Here is a 16,899-nt window from a genome sequence, read left to right as displayed (position 1 = left end):
GATCGTAATACGACATTGTTACGAGACTAGAGAATAAGGCCTCTCACAGACAAGTTAAAAAGAAACTTCAAACTCACCACCGTCGTTTATCGCCGACGAACTGTCTCCGTTTGTCGTTGTGCTGGGCGAATTCCCTGGCAACCCCCAAAACATCCCACACCTGCCACCGCTGTTGTCAAGCAAATCCCTGCCGGCAGTCCCCTTTCCAACTTTCCTTGGCATTGCCCCGAAAAAATGTGCTATTTTTCGGCGTTTGTCACTCAGTAGAAGCTAACCAGACAACCAAAATGGCGGTTTAACGAGAACGGAAGGGAGCGGCTTTGAAGTGTAAACGTCACATGACACAATTAGCCAATCCATGTTAGAGAACAGAATTTATTGCTTTCTGATAGGCTGGGGCGGGGCAGCAGTGGGTGACGCATGTTGCTACCCGTGGACCACGGATTCCGTTTTTTTGTTTTTTTTCCTCCTGTAAACTACTAATAAGACACGTTAGCTCCTAGCCGAGCGGTTAGTGATGTCGCCTTGTGGTGCAGTACACCCCGTATCGAATCCCACACCGGGCAAGAAAATAACCGGTTACTCTCCCATGTTTGAAGTCCGACAGCAGGCGGGGCCCGGGGGCCTATCCGTTCCACCGTCCATGTCTACGCTTAGTCTTTTTTATAAATGTGAGCAAACAGCGACAAGATAACAAAGACCCACTTATCTTGTCGCGATTCAATTCTTAAACAGTGTAGTAAAGTGGGCTATCCACTGGTGGGCGATAGAGGGTCTGTGAAGGCAGACGCTGGGGTAGAGAAGAAGATGCAGAGCGGCGTATCAGGAAGAGAGGAAGCAAAGCGGCGTTGTTCGCGTGTTGCGTTATGTCTGTGAATGTTCTCATTCATGGCGTCCGGGTGGCGTAGCGGTCTATCCCGTTGCCTACCAACGCGGGATCGCCGGGTCGAATCCCCGTGTTACCTCCGGCTTGGTCGGGCGTCCCTACAGACACAATTGGCCGTGTCTGCGGGTGGGAAGTCGGATGTGGGTATGTGTCCTGGTCGCTGCACTGGCGCCCCCTCTGGTCGGTCAGGGCGCCCCCGGATCGGCGGAGAGGAGGTGGAGCAGCGAACAGGACGGCTCAAGAGGAGCTGGGTAATTGGCCGGATACAAATTGGGGAGAAAATTGGAAAAAAAGGGGGGGGGTGTTCTCATTCATCCAGGTCCTGGTTATCCAAAGGAGCTGAATCAAGTGCAGCTGGACTTGGTATATACGTGTTACGTTATGCAACAACGGTGTACCCGAAACCCAGACCACCTTACTCAACTTGCTAGACGCAGGTTGAACAGAGCTACAGTTAGCTCGTCAGTCGCGTTTTTACCTAACCGACAACCCAGAAAAGCAACGCTGACACGTCAGAAGCGTTTATCTGAAGATTGATATTGTAGCGAATTCGGGGGGCAGCTCGGGAACCGCCACAGCCGGGGCGCGAACCCGTGCCTCCCACTCCGCAAGCGACAACGTTTACCAGTCGACTAAACCAGTGATTCTCAACCTTTTTGGGGTCCTGGACCCCCTTCGTATTTTTGATCTACCCTGAGGACCCCTCCACCTGATCTTGGGGGAGGGGGGGTTGCAATTTGATAGAAACAGTAGAAACTGCATTTTATATTGCATTATAGCATTTATTCACTCTTTGGGGCAAAAATAAGAGCTTTCAGTTGTAACTTAGATATAGTTAACAAAACAGAATTCTTATGCAGTAACTTTCAGATATATGTAACAAAACAGAATATGTATTCAGTAACTTTCAGATATATGTAACAAAACAGAATATGTATTCAGTAACTTTCAGATATATGTAACAACAGAATTTTTATGCAGTAACTTTTAACAATGCAAACGGGAGCGAGATCTCTTATTAAAATACAATAAATTGCACTTGTGAAACAGATGTAATTAGAGAAAAAAGTCCTGTTACCCTTTATAATTTAGGTAGATAAAGGTCTCAGTCACATTTGAGTAAAATTATCCTATTTCTATAAATGTCATAGGATCTTTTTTTTAAAGATATTTTATTTTCACGGACCCCTTGCAATTACTTCGCGGACCACTAGGGGTCCGCGGACCCCCGGTTGAGAAACACTGGACTAAAGAGTCCGACCCGTTAGTCAAGGACCAACGTGTCTACTTATCCATGCACGTGACACTCCCCTCCCCCCCTTCGGGAATACAATATATTTGAGCAGGTTAAAGGTGATAGAGAACATCTTACTTACAGACGTGCTCAAATTCGGCGGTGCCCTCACAGCTCATTGAAATAACGCCTCATTCCTCCTGAAAAGCGTGGAAACTAAAAGCTATTCTGTCATGTGTACTTACACGAATGGTTTATTTCGAGCATGTAAACAAGCAGGATATAACGTACAGATAACCCTTTGCCAGTAATCTGAAGCGATAAAGCCACGCGTCAAACAAATCTCCACATGCATCAGATTATTTCTTACATGTTAAAAAAGGAGAAGGAGGAAGTATGCACTTATTTTTTCCTACCCCTTCTCACCTACTCCTAATCTAATTCAGCTACTATACATTGCGACATTTCAGCTACTATGCATTACAAAACGTGCCTTTGGTATGTCATAGAATAAAGCGAAGAAGCTGTGAAAAGATGAATGATGACGAATCATTGCTTATTCTACAGATATTCTAAAATGGCCTGGACACATTTGTTGATACCTGTTACAAAAGACGATAAATACTTGGATCCTAGTCCATCCATCCATTATCGAAACCGCTTGCGCTGCTCTCAGGGTTGCGGGGATGCTGGAGCCTATCCCAGCAGTCATTGGGCAGCAGGCGGGGAGACACCCTGGATGGGCCGCCGGGCCATCACAGGGTTTCTTAACCATCAAACATGGTTAAATGAGTTTCTTTAATTAGTATCACACATGTCTTCAAACTTATAATCAGTCATTCGGCCTCTTTAAATGGAGAAAAGTAGCCACTGTGCTGTTTGGTATCACTGTGTGCACCACACTGAACATGGACCAGAGAAAGCAACCGAGGGAGTTGTCTGAGGAGATCAGAAAGAAAACAATAGACAAGCATGGTAAAGGCTGCAAGACCATCTCCAGGCAGCTTGACCTTCCTGTACCAACAGCTGCAAATATTAAGATGTTCAATCCACCCCACATTGAACAGAAGGATAGTCCAAATGGTAGAAAAAGAACCAAGGATAACTGCCGGAGATCCAAGGTGAGGATATGTCAGTTTCTGACCACACCATCCGTCGCTTTTTGAGCGAAAGTGGTCTCCATGGAAGAAGAACCAGGAGGACTCCGCTTTTGAAAGAAAAACATAGAAAAGCCAGACTGGAATTTGCTAAAATGCACATTGACAAGCCTTCTGGCAGAATGTCCTTTAGACAGACGAGGCAAAACTGGAGCTTTTTGGCGAGTCCCATCGGCTCTATGTTCCCATATGAAAAAGGGAAGCTTTCAAGGAAAAGAACACCGTACCTGCAGTGAGACATGGAGGAGGCTCAGTTCTGTTTTGGGGTTGATTTGCTGTGCCTGGCAGAAGGTGCCTTGAATCTGTGCAGGCACAGTGAAATCTCAAGACCAGCAAGGCATTCTGGAGTGAAATGTACTGCCCAGTGTCAGAAAGCTCTGTGTCAGTTGCAGGTCATGGATCCTCCAACAGGATAGTGACCCAAAGCACAGCTAAAAAGCACCCAAAGAATGGATAAGAACAAAACATTGGACTATTCTAAAGTTGCCTTCCAAGTGTAACCAGGTTAAAATTAATGTTTTTATTTTATTTTGTTTGAGTATGAAATATCACCAAATCCTGTCTGTGTGCTGTTATTTGTGTTTACTACATTTTATTTTATGTCATTATTTACTTTTATGTATGTTTTACAACGACCGTCATATACGTGTACTGTCGCTTTAAGAGAGAGGTCTTGTGGGTACACGGAAGAGGGAACGCGGGAGAGGCCATTTTTGTTTTGTGGGAGGAGTCTCAAGCAGCGATCGAGCCGAGCCACGCGTGTTTTTTTACAGTAGCACAGTTTTGCTGATTGAGGAGAACGTAACCTTGAGTATCCCTGTAAGAAGATACTGCAAGCTGTGGGATAAAATACTTGTTTATCCTTCCTTACATCGGGAGTCCCGTGGACGGTTTCTCCTTCTAACGCACACGAGTGAAGTCCGGGCAGTGGTTGAGCTTCGACCCCACGTCCGTAAGAAACACCGCTCCAGCTGGAGGACTGGACGTTTGTCGAAGGGTTTGAAACCAAAATAAATGGCAAGGTGGGCCAAATAGAGTCCTGTGTGTCCCCCCTCCTTCCTTGATCATGATGATGATGATGATGATGATGATGATGAGAGACTGAGGGCCCCCCACAACACCTGGGGCCCCACCCAACTAGAACACAACGCAGAGCTAATGATGAGAGTGACGGGCATGCAGCAGGCTGACCAGCACAGAACAGCATAGGACTGCCCCCGTTACACGAGTCCTGATCCGAATCTTATCAAGCATTTATGGAAGGAGCTGAAACTTGCAGTTTGGGGAAAGCAACCATTCAGCCTGAGACCACCACAGCAGTTTGCTCGGGAAGAGTGGGCCAAAATACCTGCTAACAGGTACAGAAGGCTCGTTGAGAGCTACAGAAAACATGCGATTGCACCGATTCCCTCGAAAGGTTGTGCAAAGAAATATCAGGCTAAGGGTCCCATGATACTTGTCCATGGCATGGTCATTTATCATTTACAAAATGATGTTGAATAAAAAAAACCAAAAGCCAAGTCTGATTTCTATGAAATATGGAATAAACGATGGTGGATGCCAATTACTTTTGTCAGTTTCAGGTTATTTCAGAGAAAATTGTGCATTCTTCTTCTTTTTTTTTTGTGGCGGTGCACCAACAACTTTGAGCATGTCAGTATATCTCTGTCCTGTGAAATCCTACCTGACTGAAACCACAACACCAAGCGACACAACATGAGGGAGTGACTAAGAGGGATTCGTGGTGGAGGTGCAGAAAGTGCCAAAATTCTTACCAATAAAGATATGTGTTAATAAAAAATATTCAATTTATTATAAAAGATATATTTTCAGCTGCCCTGCCTTAGTCATAAGTATTTTTGAAGGAGTCACTATATTATCTTCTACTACTACTTTTGGCTGCTCCCGTTAGGGGGCGCCACAGCGGATCATCCGTCTCCATTTCTTCCTGTCCTCTGCATCTTCCTCTGTCACACCACCCACCTGCATGTCCTCCCTCACCACATCCATAAACCTCCTCTTTGGCCTTCCTCTTCTCCTCTTCCCTGGCAGCTTCATATTCAGCATCCTTCTCCCAGTATACCCAGCATCTCTCCTCCACACATGTCCAAACCATCTCCATCTTGCCTCTCTTGCTTTGTTCCCAAACCGTCCAACCTGAGCTGTCCCTCTAATATACTCCTTCCTAATCCTGTCCTTCTTCATCACTCCCAGTGAAAATCTTATCATCTTCACCTCTGCCACCTCCAGCTCCACCTCCTGTCTTTTCATCAGTGCCACCATCTCGAAGCCATCTAACATAGCTGGTCTCACCACCATCTTGTAAACCTTCCCTTTAACTCTTGCTGGTACCCTTCTGTCACACATCACTCCTGACACTCTTCTCCACCCACTCCACCCTGCCTGCACTCTCTTCAGCTGACCCCTAGTATTTAAACTCAGCCACCTTCATCACCTCCACTCCTTGCATCCTCACCATTCCACCGTCCTCCCCCTCATTCACGAATAAGTATCACAAAGGAGTCACTATATATATATATATATATATATATATATATACACATATACACACATATACACACATATACACACATATACACACATGCACTCACATGCACACACGCGCACACACATTTTCCTGACCAGCAAACTGACAAGTACAGATTCAGCCGTTTCAGTGCTTGACACCATGGAGATGGAAAATCCTTATTTACTGCCCAGACAGGAGAAGATAGAAAAACAAGATGAAAACACAAACACACACACACACACACACACACACACACACACACACACACACACACACACACACACACACACACACACACACACACACACACACACACACACACACACACACACGAGTTGATAACAAACAGACTTCGGAGATGCATGGACTCCGTGGATGCAGTGTGTTGTGAAGGCATTTGAGACTTGAGCGGTCGGGTCCAGCAGGCGGGAGGTGCCAAGGACATGGAGCGGAGATGGAGCTGGTGGGAGGAGGCCGAGGGTGAACGCACATAATCAATGCAACAAGCTAGCACTGAATACCAAGTCAGAGTGGGTGGACTTTGCCAGGCCGAACAGACTTCACACAGACAGCGGACACACACATGTATGTATTGTGCAGATGCATGCACATCATGCACGTATAGGCACCCACCCACACACACACACACACACACACACACACACACACACACACACACACACACACACACACACACACACACACACACACACACACACAACAAACAGATGGTGAGGGGTAAAGCGTTGATTTTCTGCTGAAGGAAAAGGTGACATTCCTCATGCTAATGTGTATGTATGGTCCACTGTCACAGCCGCCTCCCTCCCTGAGTCTGAGCACAGGAAGGGTGGGAGGAGGAGAAGTGGGAGGAAAGGGAAGTAAGAATAAATAAAAGTGACCTTGAAGAAGACAGGAAAAACTGACCATAACAGAGAGAGAGAGAGAGAGAGAGAGAGAGAGAGAGAGAGAGAGAGAGAGAGAGAGAGAGAGAGAGAGAGAGAGAGAGAGAGAGAGGGGAAGAAGAAGAAGAAGAAGAAGAAGAAGAAGAAGAAGAAGAAGAAGAAGAAGACCCTTGAAGATAAGTAGAAGCCTATATGTTGTGTGGCCTGGAGGAAAACTCTGTAAGAGGAGGTGAAGTCAGGACACGTCTGCAGACGGAAAAGGATGCAGACATTTACTTTCTTATGTCACTTTAATGACACACGTGTGTGTTGAAACAAAATGTATCTGTACAATTACACTGAAATCCTGGGGCCAATTTATGGATAGTGATGACACTAGTGTGTGTGTGTGGGGGGGGGTAGCAGTGGTGACGGTAGGGGGGGTTAAGTAACAGAGGGTTTGTTAAGTGAAAAATCTGAAAGCAGTTCAGCTAAAGGAAGGTAAAGGAAGCTTTTTGCAGAACATCTATTAACAGTTCTACTGGGAGCTGCACTTACAGTTCACTGCTAAGTACACTTACAGTACACTCCTAAGTACACTTACAGTACACTGCTAAGTACACTTACAGTTCACTTTTAAGTATACTTACAGTACACTCCTAAGTACACTTACAGTACACTGCTAAGTACACTTACAGTTCACTTTTAAGTACACTTACAGCTCACTCCTAAGTATACTTACAGTACACTCCTAAGTACACTTACAGTTCACTCCTAAGTACACTTACAGTTCACTGCTAAGTACACTTACAGTTCACTGCTAAGTACACTTACAGTACACTGCTAAGTACACTTACAGTACACTCCTAAGTATACTTACAGTACACTCCTAAGTACACTTACAGTACACTGCTAAGTACACTTACAGTTCACTGCTAAGTACACTTACAGTACACTGCTAAGTATACTTACAGTTCACTCCTAAATACACTTACAGTACACTCCTAAGTACACTTACAGTTCACTCCTAAGTACCCTTACAGTTCACTCCTAAGTATACTTACAGTACACTGCTAAGTACACTTACAGTTCACTCCTAAGTACACTTACAGTTCACTCCTAAGTACACTTACAGTACACTGCTAAGTATACTTACAGTTCACTGCTAAGTATACTTACAGTTCACTCCTAAGTACACTTACAGTACACTTACAGTACACTCTTAAGTACACTTACAGCTCACTCCTAAGTACACTTACAGTACACTCTTAAGTACACTTACAGCTCACTCCTAAGTACACTTACAGTACACTCCTAAGTATACTTACAGTTCACTCCTAAGTACACTTACAGCTCACTCCTAAGTACACTTACAGTACACTGCTAAGTATACTTACAGTTCACTGCTAAGTACACTTACAGTACACTCCTAAGTATACTTACAGTTCACTCCTAAGTACACTTACAGTTCACTCCTAAGTATACGTACAGTACACTCCTAAGTACACTTACAGTACACTCCTAAGTACACTTACAGTTCACTGCTAAGTACACTTACAGTACACTGCTAAGTACACTTACAGTACACTCCTAAGTATACTTACAGTTCACTCCTAAGTATACTTACAGTTCACTCCTAAGTACACTTACAGTACACTGCTAAGGGCATGAAGTCTGTCTGTCTTTCAATCTGCCAAAGAAAGAAGTGAAGCTGCCTTTTTGTATATGGGCGGTGGGCGTGTTTTGTGAGTGTGTGTGTGTGTGTGTGTGTGTGTGTGTGTGTGTGTGTGTGTGTGTGTGTGTGTGTGTGTGTGTGTGTGTGTGTGTGTGTGTTTCCTGTGCGGTGTGACAGAATCAGGAGAGAAATGCAATGAAACACCAAGTGCAGAGGCGGCTCCCTGGTTTAACGGTGGCAAAGTCAGAAGAAAGACGGCAGACTCCATTACAGTTCGTGAAGGGAATAAAAGAGTAAATAGACATCTAAGACCCAGAGGGCAAAACTGCTGTGGCACTTGAGCGGTCCGCTCCTGTTTGCCTGATCCGGGCCAGAATCAAGCCATAGCATGTGCCACATATTTGCCAAAGGTGGCCCATATTTTGTTTTGTGGTATTCTGGCCTTATTCACCATTTACCACACGGCCCACTTCAGGGTCACATCCAGATCACATGTTGCCGAGGTCACCGCATCTTTGCCAGAAAAGGCCCACATTTGATTTGGGCCATATTTGGGCCATATTTGTTATTATACATGTGGGCCACTTCAGGCTCACATTCATTTTGTCAGGGCCAGAAGGCGGCATCATGGCCTGAAGTGACCCACATCCGGATGCTATCTGGGGGAAGTCAGATGAAAGAGCGCAGACTCGAGTAAAGTTCGTGAAGGGAATAGAAAAGTAAATAGACGTCTACAATAAAAAAGCAGCGCGTCAGAGAAAACTTATCAGAGACTATGCTAACCATCATAATGAGAAATTCTCAGGACACAGTAAGTTAATCTGCTGACGGCGTGCAAAATAGAGATATAGTGCAAGTCTAATGAGCTATGGGGCCAGAGAGACAGACGGGTCAAACGTGAGGCCAGCAAATCAGAGAGGAAGACGGGAAGGATGGCTGATAGAGTGACGACAGATGTAGCTATGCAGGCAGAGAGAGAGAGAAACACACACACACACACACACACACACACACACACACACACACACACACACACACACACACACACACACACACACACACACACACACACACACACACAGGACGACAGAGTGAATGATGGGTCGAAACAAGCTACACAGAGAAATACCAAATAACAGGAAAGGAAGTGCAACTTAAAAAAGTATAAAATCATTATTTTTTATTTATTGAGTTGAAAACATTAAGATACGGATCTGCGGCTCCCTGGATTCTCCTAAAATTGCATGCATTTGAATTTAAAATTAGTTTTAGATCAATTGCACAAAAAAGTTATAAGATCTACCTAAAACGACCACGAGCGGTCAAGCTCGCAATTTGTGCGCGACCGTGCGTGTCACGTCAGTAGTTATGACGTGCGTTGTCGCGTCATTTCCTTCGTGATGTTCGTTGCTGTGTCCTAGAAACACACTAGGGTCCCCCAGTGCAAAGAAATTGTCTAAACTGGATTATGTCCAACATGTCTGGTTACAGACGCGCCATGACCACCACTCAGACGCTGCAGCATTTACAGGCGTTGGACAGCGGCCATTATAAATTGTTTGAAAAATAGTATTAAAAGTTGTTAAAATTTTAATTTTTGTGTCAAGTTAGTTTCTTAACTAACATATTGTAGCGAATTCGGGGGGGCAGCCCGGGAACCGCCACAGCCGGGACGCGAACCCATATCTCCTGGTGTCCGAAGTGGGATCGTGAAGGACCGTGAGGTCACCGGAAGCGCGTGCGCCCAGAGGCGTGAGGGAGCGGATATGCTGAAGCGTGACGACACGCTTCCCGAAGGAGGGGGGGTAGTGTAACGTGCATGAACAAGTAGACACGTTGGTCCTTGACTAACGGGTCGGACGCTTTAGTCGACTGGTTAACGTTGTCGCGTGCGGAGCGGGAGACACGGGTTCGCGTCCCGGCTGTGGCGGTTCCTGGGCTGCTGCCCCCCCCCCCCCCCCCCGAATTCGCTACAATATAAACTCCCTCTGGGCGCACTCGCTTCCGATTGTCTCACAGTCTAACCGTCCCACTTCTGACACCAGTGTAGCGAATTCGGGGGCCGTCCGGGAACCGCCGCAGCCGGGACGCGAACCCGAGTCTCCCGCACCACGGGCGACAACATTAACCAGTCGGCGAAAGGGTCCGACCCGTTAGAAGGGCTAGCGAGTCTATTTATCCGCGCGCGTTACAGCATTGTGGCGAGCCGGCGTGGAAGAATTAGTCGAGAGGCAGAGATCTCTTTTTAATTGCAACTCCTGTGCCCTATACACCGCACAACCCCGGAAGTGCTGTTTTTACCCCCGGAAGTGCTCTGTTATTTACGCTGGCCAGAACGGACCCGGACCAGAACTGACAACTACGTAACAAGTCCCCCCCCCCCCATCTCACAAGTGGCGACATCAGTCCCATTCACGGTCCTACAGTCAGTCAGTAAACTGTCTCCTATTTAGTCTGAGTCGAACCCCCAAAACAACAACACAAGAATAACCACACCATGAACACCACATCATTAAAACACCATTTTAAATCTAACATTAGCAGTCCCATCAGCCATTGCGCTCCCGCAGCGCACAACCGCCGGCAGCCAGAGCGACAGTATGACGTCACCGTTTTCTTGGTAAAGCGCGTGTAGCAGATTTGAAATGGAGTGTTTACTCACTTTATTATTAAACAGGCACATTCCACAAGGCCCACTGCCCAAAATAAAGGTATGATTTATTTATTGTTTTTTTGGGGGGGGGTTTGGGGTTTTTTTTTGCATTTGTACGTTAGGAAAAGTTAGGCATACTGTTGGGTCTAAGATGTTGCAAAGCCACCTGCCACTATTTTGGGGGGGTGCATCCACCACTAGGGGGGGCTGCAGTTCCCTTTCCGCGCTAATGTATGAGTCTATCGTGAACTGTGTGCCCGTAAAGTCAACAACAAACAACAAAGAAAGCGCATCACAGCCGCTTTGAGGGAGAAAATCTATTCTTTCATTTATGTCCGAATTACAACCAGCCCTCTCCAACCTGCCTACGCCATATGGGGGCATCAAAGATGGCGAGACCCATGTGACGTAGGCGGCACACGTGGCATCCAGCGCGTTATGAAATATGAGGAGAGAAGGAGGACGAAACGCCGGCGGTAGCCCGCTAAACATCGCGGTCCTCTACTTCACTTCGCTCAGGAGGTAGAGCGGGTGTTCTAGTAATCGGAAGGTCGCTGGTTTGATCCCTGGGTCCTCCAGAGAGCGCGTCGACGTGTCCGTGAGCAAGACAGCGGACCCCTAACTTCTGCTGATGAGCAGCTTGGCGCCTTGCACGGCAGCCCTCCGCCATCAGTATATGAACGTGTGTGAATGGGTGAATGTGAGGCGCGCGCTGTGAAGTGCTTTGGGTGGTCGGTAGAGCAGAAAAGCTCTATAGAGGAATGCGGTCCATTCACTTCTACACCTCTTTATAGCCTGTAAATATGGACACCTTGTAGAGCTCGGGGTGATCTCCGCGGAGTGGAAGGGAAGAACGCCAGACAAAAATCATCATCCTCCATCGCCGTCCTCTACTGGACACCACCATCACTGTCCTCTACAGCTACACCCCTTTATAGCCTTTATACATGGACACCTCCATCACCATCCTCTACATCTACACCTTTTTATACCCTTTATACATGGACACCTCCATCACCATCCTCTATATCTACACCCCTTGAAATCCTTTATACATGGACACCTCCATCATCATCCTATATCTACACCCCTTTATATCCTTTATACATGGACACCTCCATCACCATCCTCTACATCTACACCGCTTTATATCCTTTATACATGGACACCTCCATCACCATCCTCTACAGCTACACCCCTTTATATCCTTTATACATGGACACCTCCATCACCATCCTCTACAGCTACACCCCTTTATATCCTTTATACACGACACCTCCATCACCATCCTCTACATCTACACCCCTTTATATCATTTATACATGGACACCTCCATCCTCTACAGCTACACCCCTTTATACCCTTTATACATGGACACCTCCATCACCATCCTCTACATCTACACCCCTTTATATCCTTTATATATGGACACCTCCATCACCATCCTCTACACCTACACCCCTTTATATCCTTTGTAGATGTAAGGAATAACAGACAAGATGAGGGAATGCTTGCTTGCTCTTTAAAGGAAAATTCTGTTGTTTTTTTTTCTTTTTCGTTTTTTTAATAACCTGTGTCTTATTTTCATAGTTTTTACCATTGTGTGCATCAGTTATAATTTCATTTTGTAGATTTTGGAGACAGGGCCACCACTGGACTCAGCTTTACAAGGGTGTCTTACAGGATAACCGAACACGAACATCAGACGTGCTTCTACAAGTCCAGTTTAACCCCGCTATCCAAACCACATGTTTGAAAGTGAAACCCAGACTACAAAAGAACAAATCGCTTACCACAACTATGCGGACGACACTCACTTACTATATGTAGCTCTGTCGTCACGAGGCTGTGCTCCTATAGGCTCACTGCCTCTGTGCACTGACCAAATTTATGACTGGCTGTGCCAAAATTTCCTCCAACTAAACCAGGGGTGAGAAGTCTTATCCAGAAGGGGCCAGCGCGGGTGAAGGGTTTTGTTCCAACCAAGCAGTTCCACACCTGATCCCACTAATCAACCAGTCGAGTCTTTGCTGAGGAACTTGATTAGGAGACACAGGTGTGTAACTGCTTGGTTGGTACAAAAAACCTTCACCCACACTGGCCCCTTCTGGATGAGACTGCCCACCCCTGAACTAAACAAAGACAAAACTGAAATAATTGTCTTTGGCGCTAAGAGAAAGAAAGGCTGAACGTTGGTGCTCATCTTCTTTTCCTTTCTCTGAAGTCTAAAAACCAAGTCAGAAATCGTGGTGCTATTATTGACTCAGCTCTAAATTTTGATACCCATCAATTCTATAAAAATATTTGCCCATTACCGCCTCAAAAATATAGCAAGAATTAGAGGATGTGTCCATTTCCTGTAGGTTAGACTGCTGTAATAGTCTTTTCTCAGATCTTCCCCAGAAAGCACCATAGGCAGTTACAGCTCATTCAGAATGCTGCTGCTACTCTTTTTTGGGGGGGGGGGCTTTTCCCCCAGAAGTATGTGGCAAATTATTCCAGTCTTCCGAGCCTCCTCCTGTACATGCGGCGTCACCAGCCGCTTCTTTTCACCTGACAAATTTGTAATTTGTGATATTGGGCTATACAAATGAAATTGTCTTGACCTGACTTGACGGTGAGGAGTTTCACCAGGGGGGCATAGCGCGTGGGAAGCTCACGCCCAGTTCCCCCTCCGAACAGGCGCCCCGACCGACCAGAGGAGGCGCTAGTTCAGTGACCAGGACACATAGCCACATCCGGCTTCCCACCTGCAGACACGGCCTGTCTGTAGGGACGCCCAACCGACTGCTGCTACACTTCTAACGAAGTCTAGGGAAACTGAACATGTTACACCAGTTCTCAGGCCTCTTCGCTGGCTCCCAGTGTGACCTCAAGATGCTGCTACTGGTCTATAAATCCCTTAATGGTTTAGGGCCTAAACATATCGCTGACCTGCTTCCACGCTATGAACTCCTTAGAACTTCTTCCTATAGACTTCGTGGGTCACCAGGGAGCGGTCTGCTAACTAGGATTCCTAGGATTAAGGCAAAATGTGGTGAAGCAGCATACAGTTATTACGCCACACATGGTTGGAATAAACCTCCCGAAGATCTTAGATCAGCCCCAAACTTGGCTACTTTCAAAAATAGGCAAAAAACCTCTACGTTCCCCGTTGCCTTTAGTTGAAACTTAGCTGCGGCTAAAACTGCACGCTGACTCTAAAATGCATTGAGACTTTTCTTCTTCTTGGTTTCTGTGCTTTTCTAAAACCTTTATTTTTTTAAAACCTATTTTATGTAAAGCACTTTAATTTGCCCAAGTTTGCCTCAACTTGTGCTAAGGGACCGCTCCAAGACACACGCCTGTTAGCATACGCTTCTTTACTCGGACAACCCACGTCACACTCCTTCTCCACTCTTACATTCACTTACATCCCATCTTGTCCTCTAGCTCCCCCTACTGTCCTCCAACTGCATCAACTCAAGACGTCACAACTTGCCAAGTTAGTTATTACCCAAAATGTCCGATATGATCAATGGTGGATGACATTGCTGATCTACTTCCTGGGTCAACCTGCAGGAAGTAGCAGCCTATACATAAACTAGCCGGCCAGCACAGTAGAGGAGTCATAGATGATGGACAGTCATGGACACAGTCTGACTGACACACTGGGGGGGGGGGTTGTTTATAGGACACGTGTAACACTCATGTTCACTTGTCCCCTAAGACACAGCTGTAAAGCTGAGTCCAGTAGTGGTTCTGTGTCCAGAATCTACTAAATGAAGCCGGGGAGTAAAAGGAGGTCATAACTGATGTATACAATGGCAGAAACTACCAAAATAAGACCCAGATCGTAAAAAAAAATAAAAATAAAAAAATAAAAATCCTGAATTATCCTTTTAGCATGGCTGTGTTAGAGAGTCTGGTAGGATGCTGCCACAAGGAAACACGTTCCCATGGAAACACAGACAGCACTGAGCCTCACGTAAGTCTTTATATTCAAACTGCACACAAGCCTCTTTATGTGCATGCGCGCGCATGTACACACACACACACACACACACACACACACACACACGGGAAGACAGTGATAACAGGTATGAGGTGAGGGTGGTTGGGAGCAGGAAGGTTGGATTTGACATTTAAACAGACAAACTGATAATCACTGAGGTGTTTCATTTCAAAAGTGAGATAGCCACCATTTGGTTTGAAAGCCCTCACTTTCTCCAGTGGTGTAATTATTTCCTGTCATGAGAAGTAACACTTTTTTTCATTTTGTAACTTACATGTCACATTGTGGAAAATGGCCCCGTGATTGTGCCTATAGTCTCACCTGGCTGTCCTCCTGGTTAGTCCTGTACTGGTCCTTCAGAATGGAGGTCCTAACGCCCTCCTCCCGCCGCGGGCCCCTGTCTCTCTTCACCTCCGGGCTCCAGAAGTTCACACTGTTTGCGCTGGGACACGCCCTCCCGTCCCTTCCTCCGTCTATCTCTCTCCTCAGCAGCTTGTTCTCTCTCTGAAGCTCCTTCAGCTGATCCTGGAGATCCAGACTCGACCCTTCTACGCGTCTCACCGACTCCGAGGCCGGCGGTTGCCTTGCAGGCCGGCGCCTCAGACTGGAGGAGTCCCTTGTCAGCAGCGGTTGGGTCGGGTCTCCGTAAGGGTCTGATGGCTGTGGTACCCCGGAGGAGGTGATGTTCGGGCTGCTGCCCATGGCAGTGGAGCGGCCAGTGTAGGAGGAGCGACTGGCGGTCCTGCCGAGGGTCATGGTGCCTTTGGGGTATCCGCCCGATGCCTCCAAGGCATCCCGGTCACTGGGGTACATGGCGCCGGAAGTGGCATAGGCTGCACTCAGAGACTGGATGTTCTCCATGGACAAGGTTTTCCCTCCCGGAGCCGTTCCCGAGCCGGTTACCGTCCGCGTGTCAGCCGCCAATCCAACTTTAAGCTTTGAATTTGGCCTTGAAGCAGACCCTTGACCTCCAGGTGTTTTTGACCCCACTGCAGGCCCGCCGCCTGACACCGAGCCCGGCTCTAACCCGGAGCGGGAGCCGGGCCCAGAGTTCAGGGCCTGTTTGCTCTTGCCCTGTTTGGGGGACCTGGAGAAGCGAGAGTGAGGCGGGCCGCCATCGGCATGTCCAGCGCTCTTGGAGCCGGCAGAGAGTTTACTCTGCGAAGGCTTGGCTCTGATGTTTAAAGGCATCGTTTATGTGGCAAAGGATGACGTCTGAAAAAAAATGGTTAAGACAACAGATAGGGCTCGTGCTCTTTTTAGGAAATTATTTTCCATTACAGTTCAAGGACATTTTCCAGGGCTGTTGCTTGGATCTACGACAGGCTTTGCTGACAGAAGGTCATGATATTCAGTATGAACCATCAGTGGAAGTCTCGTCAGTCTCTAAATGGACTGTGCCAGTGAACATACTGCCCAAACGTCACACACTGGTGTCACATCTCAGCTAAAATAAATAAAATAAATAAATATGTGGATGAAAATACAATCTGTAACCTCACTTGACAAGTTGTGCATCACCTTAATATGATTTCCAGGGCATGTGATCATTTTTTATCACGTTCCAGGTGTTTTCCATGACTGGCCATAGCTAGTCCATACATTTCCGGGTTTTCCAGGATGCGTGGGAAACCTGTAAGAATATGTCCATATCCCCTCTTGGGAGGAAAGATGAGAATAAAGGGCTTCCGGTTTTCGCCCGTCTATCCCTGCAGGTCTTGGTGGACGGTTGTACTTCCTGCAGGGGGGCGTCGGGGTCGAGTTCGAGTCCTAAGCAGCAGGAGAAGTTTGCAGAAACTGCGGGCTGTTGGTTTCCTACGCAGACAGGCTGGTAGTGCGGTGATCCCAGGTATAAAGAGTGACGTCACGGATCCTAGACGGGGCAGAGA

At 46.8% G+C, this 16,899-nt stretch overlaps 1 protein-coding gene across 1 annotated transcript in view; it reads right to left on the bottom strand.

Moving 5' to 3' along the window:
* LOC130108174 (ELKS/Rab6-interacting/CAST family member 1-like) overlaps window positions 1-16,201 on the bottom strand; it is a 280,684-nt gene extending 264,483 nt beyond the window's left edge. The window contains exon 1 of the mRNA XM_056275029.1: window positions 15,332-16,201. Coding sequence (XP_056131004.1) covers window positions 15,332-16,201 — 870 coding nt within the window. The remainder of the gene's footprint in view (window positions 1-15,331) is intronic.
* Between the last annotated feature and the right edge of the window lie 698 nt (window positions 16,202-16,899).

The sequence above is a fragment of the Lampris incognitus genome, chromosome 2 (genome assembly GCF_029633865.1).
Source record: "Lampris incognitus isolate fLamInc1 chromosome 2, fLamInc1.hap2, whole genome shotgun sequence".
Taxonomy (NCBI): domain Eukaryota; kingdom Metazoa; phylum Chordata; class Actinopteri; order Lampriformes; family Lampridae; genus Lampris; species Lampris incognitus.
Note: the sequence above shows the minus strand (reverse complement) of the source record. Positions and strands in the feature narration are given on the sequence as shown.